Source organism: Anastrepha obliqua, chromosome 6 (assembly GCF_027943255.1).
Source record: "Anastrepha obliqua isolate idAnaObli1 chromosome 6, idAnaObli1_1.0, whole genome shotgun sequence".
NCBI lineage: Eukaryota > Metazoa > Arthropoda > Insecta > Diptera > Tephritidae > Anastrepha > Anastrepha obliqua.
The window spans coordinates 18215829-18231696 of NC_072897.1; the positions used below are offsets into that span (position 1 = coordinate 18215829).

At 36.9% G+C, this 15868-nt stretch overlaps 1 protein-coding gene across 1 annotated transcript in view; it reads left to right on the forward strand.

Moving 5' to 3' along the window:
- LOC129249812 (calcium-dependent secretion activator-like) overlaps positions 1-15028 on the forward strand; it is an 83841-nt gene extending 68813 nt beyond the window's left edge. The window contains exon 2 of the mRNA XM_054889461.1: positions 14924-15028. Within this exon, the coding sequence (XP_054745436.1) occupies positions 14924-14957 (34 nt within the window). The 3' untranslated portion in view covers positions 14958-15028. The remainder of the gene's footprint in view (positions 1-14923) is intronic.
- The last annotated feature ends 840 nt before the right edge of the window (positions 15029-15868 follow it).

Consider the following 15868-nt stretch of genomic DNA (forward strand, 5'->3'; position numbering starts at 1 on the left):
CCACAAATAGGAGGAGGAGCTCGGCCAAACACCTAACAGAAGTGTACGCGCCAATTATTATTTTTTTTTTTTTTTTTAAATGGATCATTTCTTGTGAGGTTAAAAAATTAATTCTAAGTATATAAGTTTGCATGCATGAATATAAAATTTTAAGTATGTGATTAGCTAAATTGTATTAATATTAAGTGTATTATTAAAAAATATTACAAAATATCCACAAAAAAATTAACTTAAATATTTTTCATTTCAACATGCAATAATTAGAGAGTAAATACCCGAATGATCGAAATCCTGCTTAACATATGCTAATTCATGTTTCCAAAGATAAAATTATAGGCCTAGCGACTACAAGAACAAATTACATTCATAAGTGCAGCCGTAGCGGCCATTATTATTTTGGTCGCGACTTTGATCTCATATTTCTACAAGCAAAGTACTTTCATTCATGAAACGAGCCGCCCATATGCGGCTGCGAGATTAAAGAAATCACAGACGGCCATTCGAAAATAGACAATACTAAAATATTTCTTATAGAAATATTTGCCAATATTTGGTGAATCGTGAATTTCTGTCATGTCGAATGGTCGCGGCGCCGTACATACATATGTATGTATGCATCAATATATGTATGCATCAATATATGTATGTGTGCTCGACTGCCACAGCTGCTGTTCGTCAAGTGCGCGCACGAGCTTAAAGTAAGATACTGAAAACAGCAGCAAGTAGTTTAATAAAAAGTTCTGTCCCGGACATTTCAATACTAGAGAAAATTTTGAAACAATTATTTTATGTTCTCTGATAGTAGGTAAAAAATTAATTAGTATGTTACTTTAGGTATATACTATAGTTCTCCAATTGATAAAAAGTGCGCACAAATTTATGTATCATGTATAGCTGCAAAGTTAGAAACTTAGTCTGAAACCAGAGGGCGACTTATTTGGAGATTACTGTACATACATACAGCCTTTGGATGAAGCCGAATGTGCCGAACATTGAATATTAAAGAAATCACTAAAATTTCTTTCAGCTGTGTTCACCTACAGAATTGTTTATAACAACAGAGACCAAGGCCTCAAATTTTTAAACTAAAATCTTTCAATCAATATGCACTTTTTATTTCTAAAATGTATTACATACTCTTCTTCTTGAACATTAAAATTCACATATCGAATAATAATGTACTGCTTCATGGCAAAGACCTAAAAATGTGCGTACCTATGAATGTGCGCTGGATTCCTTGAGCATTTTTTGCGAATAGTAATCTTTTTGCTGTGCCAAGTGAGTTCAGCCGTATGCCATCTTCCTGAGTGCCTCGTAATGAATCATTTCTCTATGAAGGAATTTGATTTGCTTAAAAGAATTTTAATCATCAGGATTTATACTTACATGATATGATAATACATAAGCATGCATACATATCATACAATCACACATTTATCCAATATGTGGTGCAATTTTCATAAAAAACCAAAAAGAAAATGCATACAATCATATGGACATATCAAATGAACAAATCTATTATGTACGCAGGCAAACGTAAGCTAATGTAAATTATATTTTTTCACACTTACGTGTCACTCTCGCCCTCTCATTTGTTTCCGGCAGTTATATTAATTAATCTCTCTCTTGGATGAAAACATCAAGTGGTGGTAGACTAACCAGAGCATCTAATGCCGGGCCTGAAGTAGTCGGTAAAAATCCGGTGCAACAGATGGTCACAGGGCGTTGTAGTCTCGATAAAGTCCTCCTGACTCTCACGAGGTTAGGTTAGGTTAGGTAGTAATGGTTGACCAGAGAGTGGGCCTACTTGGACGAAAGAACTTCGGTTCATCCTTTATGATACCATTGCAGGAGGGAAAAAAGAAGTGAAGGAAAAGGACGATTGGACGAAAGGGAAAGCGGTGGAGAGGGTTGAGTGAAGTTCATCAGATGTTTGATATCAAGACCTGCTATATCAGCAGGCGCAGAAAATAAATGAGAACCAAGATGAATCTTAGTCCCGCTTGAGCTGGCCAGTTAAGGAGCAGGTGCTGAGATGATTCCACCTCATCATTCATGCAGCTGACGCAAAAAGGACACAAAGTTCTTCCGAGCCTCACGGCATGTATACCCCGCGGACAGTGCCCCGCGAGGATGCCCACAAAATTTGAGAGATGAGATTTTGTCATCCTCAGAATATCCCTCGAACGCCTCCTATCCAAACGTGGCCAGAAGGACTTAACGACCCCACACGTTCGTGTATTTGCCCAACGCTCGCTAAGTTGGTGCAAAGCACATCCTTCCAGGACTAGAGCGCAAGGTTGTCAGGGGATCCTGATTCTCTCCTTTCGCGGGCACACCGCCTCACAGGTCCCCCAATGTCACTGTGACTAGGTACCCAAATTATCTTTATACCGAAGAATTCTGATGCAATCGAGAGAGAGACCAAGCATTCCCTGACCAATTTCGAATGCACAATCATAGAGCCTAGGGCCGTAATTGCAGTTTGGCTATCGGAGTAAATATTTACCTTCTTAACAGTTATTACGCAAGTAAGTACCCAGTCAGCTGCTTCTTTAATTGCGGCCACCTTAGAACACACAGCAGTGATCCGGTAACCTGAATTTGAGTTTGATGGGGAGCTCTTTATAGAATACTCTTCCGCCAACCCTACCGTCGAACTTTGAGCCATCCGAGAACAGGTTAACCAGCCCAGTCCCCAAGTGTAGCCCCCGGTCCACTCCTTCCTTGATGGCATATGGGTGGAGAAAGTTCCGCTTGGACTAAGCGAAGGCACGCACTGATCCGTCGACGAGGGGATAAGCTAAAAGTTTCTGAGGATGCTTGAATGCCCATATGTGAGATTGAGCTTATAGCTCAAACCCCTCTGTCTGATTGCGCTACGTGCAGCGGCAATTCTGCCTACCATATCTATAGGTACCAAATTTAGCATTACATTAAGTGCCAGGGTAGGAGTAGTTCGAAGCGCCCCACTAATTCCAATGAGTGCAGACCTTTGAACTCCCTCTAGCTTTTTAACTGATGTCGTCCTCTCCAGTGAGTTCCACCAGACAACGACTCCATGTAACAAGATTACCAGATTGTCAATTATAGAGCCAGAATACAACTCTAGGCGCGAGGCCCCATCTTTTGTCAATTGCGCCCTTGGATCCATACAAGGGGATTGTTACCTTCCTTACTCACTCCTCAATGTTGAACTTCCACGTTAGCTTACTGTCAAGGATTAGACCTAGGTACTTCACCTTGTCAGAAAGCCCCAACAGGGCGCCCCTCATCGAGGGGAGTTGAGCTCTGGGTATTTTATATATCCTGGTGAAAAGGACGAGTTCCGTCTTAAGGGGGTTAACCGATAAGCAGCAGTCCACTGCCCATCGAACAACTACGTTCAGATACCCTTGCATTAAATCGTACAGGGTATCTATAAACTTTCCTCTAACAATTAATGCCACATCATTCGCGTAGGCAATCACCCTACAGCCCCTCCTCACCAGCTCCTCCAGCAAGTCATTGATAACAAAGATCCAGAGAAATGGTGAGAGAACACCGACTTGCGGCGTGCCCCTGCTCACCTGCCGCCGGTGAGAGACGCCGCCCCACTCTGTCATGACCGTTCTGTCGCTAAGCATTCTGTAAATAAACCTGGAAAGGTCGGCTCGAACCCCAAGCCTACTCAGAGACTTAGTGATTGCCTGCGCTTCTTATGTGTCTCTCATCTTTCTTGCTGAAAACCCTTGAGAGGCTGATTCACCTAAAATTCTTAGGCGAGTCATGTGAGCTCTTTCCAGCCTTGAGTATGAACACACTCTAAGATGCCGGTATATAGCCCCTGGCTATGCAGCTCACATATATAGGGCCCAGCTAGCGGCATGACACCTCCGCAGCCCCAGCCAGCCTGAAGAAAGACTGGTATACTTCCCAAGCTGGTGCTGCTAGATACGGGATTCGTCGGAAAATGAGCGTCTAGAAGCATTTTAAGTGATTCCTCGCCGCTCGCCACTCATCGCCCAACGTCCCGATTCATCCCACAGGTATCCCAAGGGAGCCGAGCTCCTCGTGAGTATTCGCCTATATCTTGAATTCTCATGGCAGCCCTCCACGCTTCCACAGAAGTTTCTCCAAGAGTCCCTCTTGGCCTTATTAATTTCGGACTTATAGATTCCTAGCCCTACTTTATACCGTTCCCATCCTGAGGGAGGCTTAATTCTTTTAGCCCTATTAAAGAGGCGTCTGCACGAAGCCCTAAGCTCAGAAAGCTCAGCTGTCCACCAAGGTGGTTTCTCCTTCTTAGGGAGCATTCTAAGTGGACCGGAGCTTTCCAGAGCCTTACTACAAGCTGAAGTGAAGATCTCCACCAGGTCGTCGATCGCTCCCTCCGAGAGATCTAAATTTTCCCTTGGTGCTTCGGGGAGAAGGTTCAGCAGATTCCTGCGGTATGTATCCCAGTCCGTTCTTCTCAGAATCCTGTAGGAGGGTCTTTTTGGACGGGTTTCAGTGAGGAAAAGGGGAATATACCTGTGATCCGAGAGGGAGTGGGTGTTAAGCACCCTCCAATCGGAAATTCGGTGTAACAATGAGGAAGAGGCCAGAGTAAGATGCAGCACCTCTCCCTTAGTTGCAGTAATGAAAGTGGGGTCCTTACCCCTGTTGCAAATAAACAAATCTTCGTTTAAAATAAAATCAAAAAGTGACTCACCTCTTGCATATATGTTGGAACTTCCCCAACACGTACGATGGGAGTTTGCATTCGTCCCTACAATAACACCGGTTTTCCTGCGCCTCGCTTCAGCCAGGGCTTCCTTCAGCATCATCGGAGGTGGCTTCACCTGTTCCTCATGCGCCATATAGGCCGACATCAGCCACAGGTTTCCGGTATGACCCTCTCAGCTCACAGCCACAATGTCTTCATTGCTCAACCTTGTTTAGAACTGCACCACCACCAGCACAGGGGTCAAAAAGATTCCAAACCGTAAAAAAGTAGGATTAGTGCAAAGACAAATGCAGGGGTCGTCACCGTTCAGGTTGTCAGAAAGGCCGTTAAGGCCGCAGATCAACTGGCGCTATCCAGAGTGCACCACCCGAAGGCGATCTCCCCTACACCCCGACTCCCACGAGAGAGAGTCCACTCTTCCAGACCATTGATACGTAGGTGATAATAGGTCTTGTCGTGGCCCTGTAGACCCATAGGAGCTTTGCTAGGAGAAATATCCCACGTTTTCCCAAAAACACCCTTGCACTGCCAGAACGCTGGCAGTGCTTTGCATGTCTTTGTTTCAACGTGTGACTTCCAAAGGAGTTTAGTATCGAGGATTACTCCAAGACATATCATTTCTTTGGACAGCAGGATTGTGACTCCTTTTAGATTAGGTAGAACGAGTTCTGGGTAGGGTTTGGCTTAACAGAACCTTTTCTCGACACATCTGCTGACGCTAAGACTACGCTCGTACCATGGGGTACCGTAGCTCGGCCATTAAAGGCAGCTGCAGGGCAGGGAGGTGTACTGCTTTCAGCCACTGTCCTTCTCCGCTTACCTTGAGAGCGAGACAGTTTAGGAGCGCCCGTGCTCACCGAGGACTCAGTAGCTTCTGTGGATGTCACTTTCGCCTCCGAGGTCTTTTGGAAGGCACTGACGTAGAAGGACTGGCAGAGTCACATGAGGATTTCTACCATATGAGGCTTGCCAGCCGCTTTCTCCTCTCCCTCCTTGCTACGCTCTTCGATTTCATGGCTTCTTTGGGAGGTCGTGCCGCCACCACAGTGACTTCATAATGCAGGCTCTCCGAAGCTAAGAAACGGCTTTCAGTCTCTGAAGAAGAGGTGATTGCAATAGCAACACTCGGCTCCTCCAGGATGCGCTCTCACTCATGCAACTGGGCGACTTTGGTAATGGTTGGGACCTCCAGAATACATGCCCGGCACCCGAAGCGGGTGGATTGCCACTTTTGTGGGTTCCACCTGGAGTATTAATCCATCTGTTGTCCATTACTGATGATGATTTTAATTCGGGACCTCTCCCTAGAGAGTTTGGTTCGCGGATGACGCCCTTATTCTATATGAACTTTTAGTCATCCCCCGAGGGTTGAACCTAATTCATCAAGGAAGGCCACTCGTATGATGCCAGGGCTTCCCTATCCACCACTTGGGACGCGCCCGATGAGAGATCAGGCAACTTCTCAAGGGCTGAACCATAGATAATAAGATGCGAAACTCTTTCATTTTGAGCGAGAGCGCGCCCATGAGCTCGTTTCAAAACTTGGCCGCATTCACTCATTATGGGATGATCAGCTGATACGCGAAATGACGGGCTGCCAGTTCGATTTTGCGAAATGGATAAATTTCGGTACAAAAGGAGTTACGAACAAGGAGCTATTATCAAATTTTGTTTTAAAATCGATAAAACGTTTACCGCGATGATGGGCTATCTGGTGCCAGAGCTCATGAGTTTTTGATATGGTTGTGAGGGCATAAATGACAATGAACATACGGGCCGCCGAAAATCAGTAATCACCAAAAACTCGATGGAAATTGCACCTAAATTTATCAAAAGTGAACCGAAATCATCGTTGAAATTAATGGAATCCGAGTTGAATATCTCCAAAACATCGATTTATCGCATTTTAACTGATCATTTGGGTTTACGTAAGGTCTGTAAACGCATTCGCCATAAGTTAACTGAGGACCAAAAATTGGTCAGAACTCAACATTCGAAAGGCCTCATTGAATAGGCGAGAAAAGACGGTAACTTCCTTTACAACATTGTAACTGCTGATAAAGCTTGATGTTTCCAACATGAACCTGAAACTAAGCGTCAAAATGCCGAATGGAAAACCGCAGATGAGCCAAAACCCAAAAAATGGCGTTTGGAGAAGTCAAAAATCAAGTCGATGCTCATTTCTTAATACGATTCCAAGGAAGTTGCCCACAAGGAGTTCGTGCCAACGGAGCAAACCGTCAATGCAATTTTCTATCTTGGAGTTTTGAAACGTTTGTTGCATCGCATTCTTCTAATTCGCCCTGAATACCACGAAGGAGGAAGCTGGAGCTTATTGCATGATAATGCATCATCTCATCGATCCGCTCTTATGACTGATTTTTGGCTAGAAATCGCATTTTAACCATAAATCATTTACCGTATTCGCCTGATATCGCTCCCTGCGACTTCTACCTATTCGGAAAATTGCATTTGGCCATGAAAGGAAAATGTTTTGCGTCCGCAGACGCTATCCAAAGGGATTGTATCGACATCCTGAAGGACATTCCGGTTGATGACCTGAAACACTCTTTCGAAAAGTTTTTAGATCGCGCAGAACTGTGTATCCAGAGGAGACTATTTTGAATAAATAAACGCGAAGTTGTCAGAACGAAGCTCCTGTCATTTCTATTGTATTTTACCTTAGTCTTGTTTATTTTGGACTTCACCTTATATATATGAATACGTTTAACATTTTTGTAATATTGTTGAAAAGCGTAGGTTAGGGAATTGAGTTTGAGGTATTTTATATTAGTTATCTGCTTTAACTTATTCTATTCGTCGTTTCAGCACTTTATTTTTTTCCCACTTTTTATGTTTTATTAAAAAATCGCAGTATTTTAAGTATTTATTTATACTTACGTTTTTCGTGTTCATTACTTTATTATTAATTTATTACTTTTGTATTTGAGTTTTGAATTATTTCGTTTAAATATTAAATCTACAATTTTTTGCTTATTTAGGTATTTTATACTGACTATACTTCTTTTTATTATGTATATGTAGGTCTATACGGGTAATAAAAGCCTACGGGACAACTGCGCACTAAATACCAACCTTGATGGTGTGGAAACTGGAAATGCCCAATTTTTGTTTAAAAACATACCCATTCAATCTTTCTTCCTGTGTGGCATTACATCAGTGCTGTCCATCCCATACATCAATTGATCACACGTATTCTTACTCTCCATCGTTCAGTCGTTAGCAAACCAGCAACGAATAAACACCGAGTTTGTCCGCGACGCTTAGTGTATGCAATACAATGCCCTGTGAGAACTTTTTTATGCTAGAAAATGCCTTTGGCGACTTGCAATGCCTTTTATGTTACAAGTCGTTCAAAGAAAGCTATAGATGTAATATCAAAAAGCATTTCGATTCCTTCCACAAAAATTTTCTACTCCAATCCAATATTTATTTATTTTGGTTTAAATTTCCCACTGGGCTGCTCCCATTCTCTCGTTCTCACTTATACACTCACATTTTTCATTTTGGGCAGCACTGCATTACATGCAGCGTTGCCGTTTGGCTACAATTGTAGCCAATTTGCTACATTTAAAATTGAAAGCTACAATGCTTCTTAAATGGCTACATTTTTATAGTTTCAATTTTTTTCAATAAAAAAAAATTAGAAAACTAACACTTCATATGATATATAAAATCATAGAAATAAGATTGTGTTCATACCTTTAGTGCATATATAAACCAATTGACACTTTGTATATGTATACCTATCACTCTTGCGCAATTTCCCTTACTTGACATTGTTCGCGCGCAGTTATGCCATGCAAATGTCAAAATTAGAAGTTATGTGAAGCTGGAAGTGCGTGGTAACCGATTTTAAAGTGAAATGGATAAGTAAGTTTATATAATTGTAATATTAAATCAACAGGCTTATATAATTTCATTTTAGATTCGTGGTTAAGAAACCGAGAGCAGCCGTGGAGGAAGAAATTGAAGTGGAGGAAGAAATTGAAGTAGAGGAAGAAATTGAAGTGGAAGAAAATATTTATGAGAAGTAAGTACTTTTGCTTTTGCCAATGTCAGAAATGTGTTTGATATTTTATTATTTTGGTGCAGTGAAACAGAAACATTGAAAAGGAACAGGAAGTTCAGAGTAGAGTGGCTGAAAAAATTTCCATGGCTGGAAAACAAAAGCGGTACGGCTTTTTGCAAAGCGTGCAATAAAAGTGCTGTCAATATTTTGTCACACCTGAATAGACACGCAAATTGTTCTACGCATTTGCAAAACATGGAATCCAGAAGAAGCCAAATATCGATGGACTCATTTTTAGATGCGAAGACAGAACAGATGAGCAAAATGGTGAAAAACGCAGAACTCACGATTGTTATGTTTTTAATAGCACATAACTTACCTTTCCTACTAATGGATGTCTTTCCTGATCTTTTAACTGAATGTTGCCCGGATTCAGAAGTGGCAAAACGTTTAAAATGCGCCAGAACGAAAGCGACGAAAATAACAGAGGACATTTCAAATGCAACAACTAAGGACCTCATTTCGAAGTTAAAATCATGTAAGTTTTCGATCATCATCGACGAAACCACAGATGTTTCAACGAAAAAGTGCTTAGTGCTAGTTGTGAGATATGTCGCAAGCTTTATCGTACTCGATCGCTTCCTAGCACTCATAGAACTACCAAAATGTGATGCATCATCAGTGTTTGAAGTTTTAAAAAATTTCTTTCATAACAACAATATTCCGCTTAAAAACATCATTGGTTTGGCTACGGATGGTGCCAATGTAATGGCTGGCCATTTATCAGGTGTAAAGACTTTGTTGGAGGCAGAAACAAATATTTTTTATTTGAAGTGCACTTGCCATTCTTTGCACTTGTGCGTAAGTTATGCCTGTAAAAAACTACCCGGAGACGTTGTTTGGTTATGCCGAAATATATATAGTTTTTTTTCGCACAGCCCTAAGCGAGTGCACGATTTTGCAGAGTTTCAGGACTATTGCTCTGTAAAACCACATAAAATTTTAGCTATATCTTACACTAGATGGTTGTCCTTAGAGGGAGTTGTCTCCCGTTTAATTGAACAATGGGACGCCTTAAAACTTTTTTTTATTAATTGTAAATTAGAAGTAAATGCAGTTCGATCTGTTCAATTGGCTGAAAAAATGAACAACGAAATAAAAGTTTATTTCTTATTTCTTTCGTACGTGTTGCCTCTAATAAACAATTTGAATAAAGAGTTTCAGTCGGAACAAAGTCGTTTGCCATATCTTTACTCAAATATTAAATCACATTACCTTTTAATTTTGAGCAATTTTATTAAAAAGGACATACAATTGCACGTCGATATTGACTACAAAAACATTTATAATTATAATCAAACATCAAAAATTTTCATTGGTACAAAAGCAGAATTTTTTCTACTAAAAACAAAAGCAACACTAGAAGAAGTAAGTGACATAAAAGGAGAAATTTTAAAATTTTACATTGAACTTTTAGATCAAATCAAATTAAGATTTGATTTCATGAGAAAGGACTTGGAAATTTTAAAAATAATAACCCCTATCGAGTTTCTATCAAACAATGACAATTCTATTTTAGATTTAATTTTGCAATTTGAATACTTATGTAATACTGACTGTGATAAAATTGTTAGCCAATGGACTTTATTAAAATTAAGTGATCACAATTTAAAAAGTGATATCGATATTGATTCCTTTTGGCAAAAAGTATCTAACATAAAAAATGGACTGGGTGAGCTAATGTTCCCAGACCTTACTAGTTTTATATTTACCTTATTATCCTTGCCTCATAGTTCTGCAGTCGCAGAAAGAAAATTTTCATCATTAAAATTAATAAAAACGAATACAAGAAATAAATTGGAAACAAAACCATACATCACATTTTGACTTGTAAAGAACTAATTAAAAAAAATTGTGTATGGTCGGCTAAAAAAGACTTTTCTTTAAAAATGGACTGAAATTTTAATTTGGTTGTGAAATATTTTATAAAAACCTGAATTATTTTTTCTGTTAAAAACATTCTTTAAGTACTTTTGTATTGTTTAAAACAACATTTGTTTTTTTTTTATTGTTTAAAACAATAATTGTTTTTTCTTTTATGTTTAAAAATTATTTTAAATGCTTTTATTTGAATATTGGTAATAAATTTATAATAAAAACAATGAAAAAAAATATATATAGAGCTATTTTATTTAATGATTTAAATTTTTGATAAAAAAAGTAAATTCTACCAAATACGTAGCTATAATCAATTATTATTGCCGGTTTTTTTTTTGGCTACATTACAGCCAGATTGGATACATATTTTGCTACGAAGAAAATGTATTGAGTGGCAACACTGATTACATGCACATATTTTAGCGCTCTTACGAGAAAGAGTACCGTTACTTTACTCTCAGCGAATTCGACAATGAGTTACGCGGTCTTAGCACCAGTATGGCCAGATTACCATTTTCGTAACTTGATTTAGCATTTTTTTTTTTGTTATTTAGTCTCGGAGTTTTCGCTCTTTCTTCATGACATTTTTCTAGCCTGTTCTAATTAAAAGAAATGTTTATAATTTTGTAATATATATATTGGTGTTCTTCTGTTTTCAGCAGTCAAATCTCTCTTGCACTATTGCAGTGTTGTCTAGCTTTTGATGTAAAAACGCACTAAAATGCCGATTTAAAGAAAATAAAATCCCAAATTTTTATTGAATTACTTAAAGAACTTTGTATGCGTGACAAGAGAATGTGCGTTGTTTTTAATAAATGTGTTATGGATATGTACAATTAAATTTTGTTAAGGGAACGACTTATTTGCTATATTTCCGGTTATGTAACAAAATAAGATACTCTTTTCGTTAAAATGTCGTTATGGTTTTTTCAGTATTTTCTGGTATTTTTTTGCTTATTTTTACTATGAATACTATACACCTCTTGATGCTCTATGTCCCACTAAGGATTAAGAACCGGACAAAACGATTACACCTCTATGGTTTTAATTCGCATTCAGTAAATTGAAACGCTTTTCAAAATGTGTAAAGAGGTTTTCAATGTTAAGAAGAGGTAAGAGAAGAACATTTAATATTCTTGCATTAACGTAAAAGGAGTAAAAAATTAAATTTGCACTTTCAAAATATCAAAGTTTATAAGAATCAACAAATTTGCATTAGCACTGAAATCTTCTCAGAGTGGCCCTTTTTAACATTATTTTGTTTAATAATACATTTTTTTTTTTAACTAACAGTTTCGGTACCTTTAGGTTAAAAACAAAAAGAAACAAACACCAAACTTAAAAATGTTCGCATTTTCGGTAAAAAAAAGGACTAAATTTATTGTGAAGAGCAAATGGCGGCCACCATAGCCGAATGGGTCGGTGTGTGACTACCTGTCGGAATTCACATAGAGAACGTAGGTTCGAATCTTGGTGAAACACCAAAAATAAGAAAACCATTTTTTTTATAGCGGCCGCCCTCCGAGTGTATTCCTGCCTTGAAAAAGCTCCTCATAAAAAATATCAGCCGTTCGGAGTCGGCTTGAAACTGTAGGTCCCTCCATTTGTAGAACAACACCAAGACGCACGCCACAAATAGGAGGAGGAGCTCGGCCCGAAACCCAAAAAGGGTGTAAGCGCCAATTATTATTATATTGAATGGTTAGCAGCACCTCACAACTTGGCAAACGTGACGTCACGCACTCTCTGATGGGTGCAATATTACTTCTATCATTCTTGTATCCAGTCATCTATAATATGATCTGAACAACGACTGATAGGTATAGTGTGTGAATGCATGTGAAATGATTCTACAGAATTCGGCTGACGATAAGATTGTATTTAGTAATATACGAAAAATATTAACACAATGTCACTTCTATAGATAATAAGATGAGAAATTCCCTCATTTTGAGAGAGAGCGCGCCCATGAGGACGTTTCAAAACTTGGCAGCATTCACACATTATGGGATTTTGAACAGCTGATAGGCGAAATGGCGGGCTGTCAGCGAAAACGCGCCAAAAATAACCAACGAAAGCAGTTCGTTTTTACTTAATGGAGAAATTACGCGATTGAAACGTTTATAATTATTTGTCTTAAAATTAATTCAATTGAACGTTATAATTTAAATTGAAGGGAGTTTTAGAATAGTTCAAAGCCTCTTATATCCTTTTCAACTTCTACTTTAATTTGTCTTATGTACATATGCATATGATTTATTTACTCGTACATACATGTACTTTTATTGAAATCTGTATGTTGGTTTATGTCTGTAAATTTGTATATACGTAAATATTCTGTGATTCTAGGTAAGGGAATTTAATTTGAGTTCGAAATATTTTACAAAGATTAAAAGTAACTTTTTTGTTATATTAAAATATCGCAATATGTTATGCATTTATTTATAAGTAACGTTTTACGTGTTTATTACTTTATTTTTATTAAATTACTTTTGTATATCAGTTTCAAATAATTTCATTTACGTATCAATTTTTAAATTTTTGGCTTATTTATGTACATATTTCATACGGATTGTGCGTATTTTTTTTATATGTAGGTGTATATGAGTGATATAAGGCTACTGGGCAACCGCACACTAAATACTAACCTCAATGGTGGTGTGGAAACTAAAAATTCCAAACTTTTGTTTAAAAAATACCCAATTTATGTTTCTACCGGTAGGGCAATATTGGCGAATGTTATAAAAAATGCACATTTTTCAGCGCTCTTACGAGAAAAAGAGTTTCCCATCTAGTTATCTATGGTCACTTCGTTGCAGTCTGAACAAACACTGATTGGGCGAATGTGTGAATATGTGTGAGATTATCGTGCAGATTTCGCCTGGTGATAAGATTGTGTTAGTGATATACGAAAAAAAAAAAATCAACGCAATCTCTGCTCACGATGTTTTATTGCTATCTGAACAACAACTAATTGGACGAATGTATGAATACGTGTGAAATGACACACAATTTTTCACCACAATTGTTCAAGAATAATACAGGGAACGTTAATGTATAGAGAAGTCTCACGAGCTACGAATAGTATAAATTGTCAAAAATTAAGTCTAACCGCCGCCGTGGTGTGGTGAAACTTTTAACAGAGCTGATTATAGTGAATTCTCTCTTTATTATATTGGCTCTGCACAGTTTTTGGCTTCTGTAGGAAATAAAATTGGGGAATAGCCGACGGCATTTTGCAAAGAATTTGCTTGTGCATTTTTATGTTCCCTTGTTAAACGTAATTTTATTCAATTTATATTTTCAAACAAACTTAAATATACAATCAAAGATACATATGTATATTTGAATTATAAGCACCAACATTTAAAATCAAAGTAACTTTAATATTTGCTTATTTAATTTATAAAGAAGAATTTAAACAAAATCTTCTATATATATAAAAATGATATGATGTTCGTTTGTACGCATTTTTTTGGGCCGATACGAGGCCAATTTTATTCGTTCTTTTTTCATATTATAGGGATCCACTAGGGGAAGGTTTTTAGCAAAAAAAAATTTCTTTTAAATATTTTCTTCATATAAAAAAAAGAAAAAATCAAAATATTGTCCAAAACAAAACTTGCTCGATTCTTAGATTAAAGCAAGTTTCGAATCGACATTCATTTTATGTGTACAACTTTTTTTGAATTTTTCGTTATTGTATACAGAAATTTCAAATGATTCCAATGAAAATTTTTCTTTTTTTTTTTATTTCTTCCATAAAATATTACACCTGTCGTTAGACAATAAGTAATTTGATTTACAAAAAGATGGAATGAGAGTGATATTGAAGGGCCAATGCCCCCAAGCTCATTTAGAAGAAATATATACATATTATTTAAAAACAAGTGGTTAACAAACAATGATATATACGATTAGTTGACAATTGATTACAAGGATTTTGCAAGATCTGTTGGTGTTTGACGGTTAAGCCGACTTTGGGTAGATTTTTCTTTATTTGGTAGTCTTCTCATCATAGGATTTGTATGCGTTAATAGTCTATTTATGTGCCTTCTGCTAGCGCTTTGTATTGTTTCATCAATAGTATCGATGTCAAGGTCGCGATGAATATCTGCGTTAGGTATGTACCAAGGTGCATTAGTTAAGGTCCTAAGTATTTATGAAAATAATGTTTCAATTCAATTGAGCAATGTTAGAATTCGAATTTTTAGATTTATTTTGTTTATTTCTCATTTTTTCAGAAGTACACCACACAACAACTCATTCCAACTCTGATTTTGAAATCCTGTTCGAATTGGTGATCGATAATTTTGTCACTATAATGGTCAATGGAAATTTGCGTGTATCAGACCCTGCATATTATTTACCATATCAACTTTTTATGGAACATATGGACCAAATGAACACAAAAAAATAATTTAGTTTTGTTTTGATTTTTTGCAACATTTTGGTTTTCAGTTAATACAATAAAAACAATACTGTTTTTTCGTGAACAAAAAATTCTAAATTTATTACGTTGTTTGTTTAGAATTTTTTTAGAAAAAAAGTAAATTTTTTGGTTTTGAGGAAATTTGTTTATTGTTGCTATTTGTGAAAGCGTAGATATTTGTAAGTATTTGACTATAATCCTAAAAGTTAATGGAATACCACTATGATACATAGAAAACATTTTTTCAAAGGGGTGTTTTTCGAAAATTATAAAAAAAATTGTTTTCAAAAATTTTGAAGAAATAAAGTAAAATAAAAAAATTTCGAAAGCATGAAATTTTTTCAAAACCAAATTTTCCTCAAAAAGATATTATATAAGAAATTTCTTCGAAGAGGTGTTTTTCTAAAATTACAAAAAAAAAAATTTCAAAAATTTTAAACAAATAAAATAAAATAAAACTTTTTCAAGGGCATGAAATTTTTTCAAAACAAAATTTTCTGAAAACCAAACAAAATTAAAAAAAAAATGGTGTTTTAAAGCATTTCATATTCTATTAATAGAGAATACATTTTTTCGAGGGGGTGTTTTTCAAAGCGGAAAAAAATCATTTTTAACAAATCAGTTTAAACTTTTACAAAAGTATGAAATTTTTTCAAGAACAAAATTTTCTCAAAAACGTTAAATTAAAAAAAAATAGTTTTTTCAAAATATTTAATTTTCAGCAATTAACTGAGAAGAAATTTGTTAGAGCGAAGTG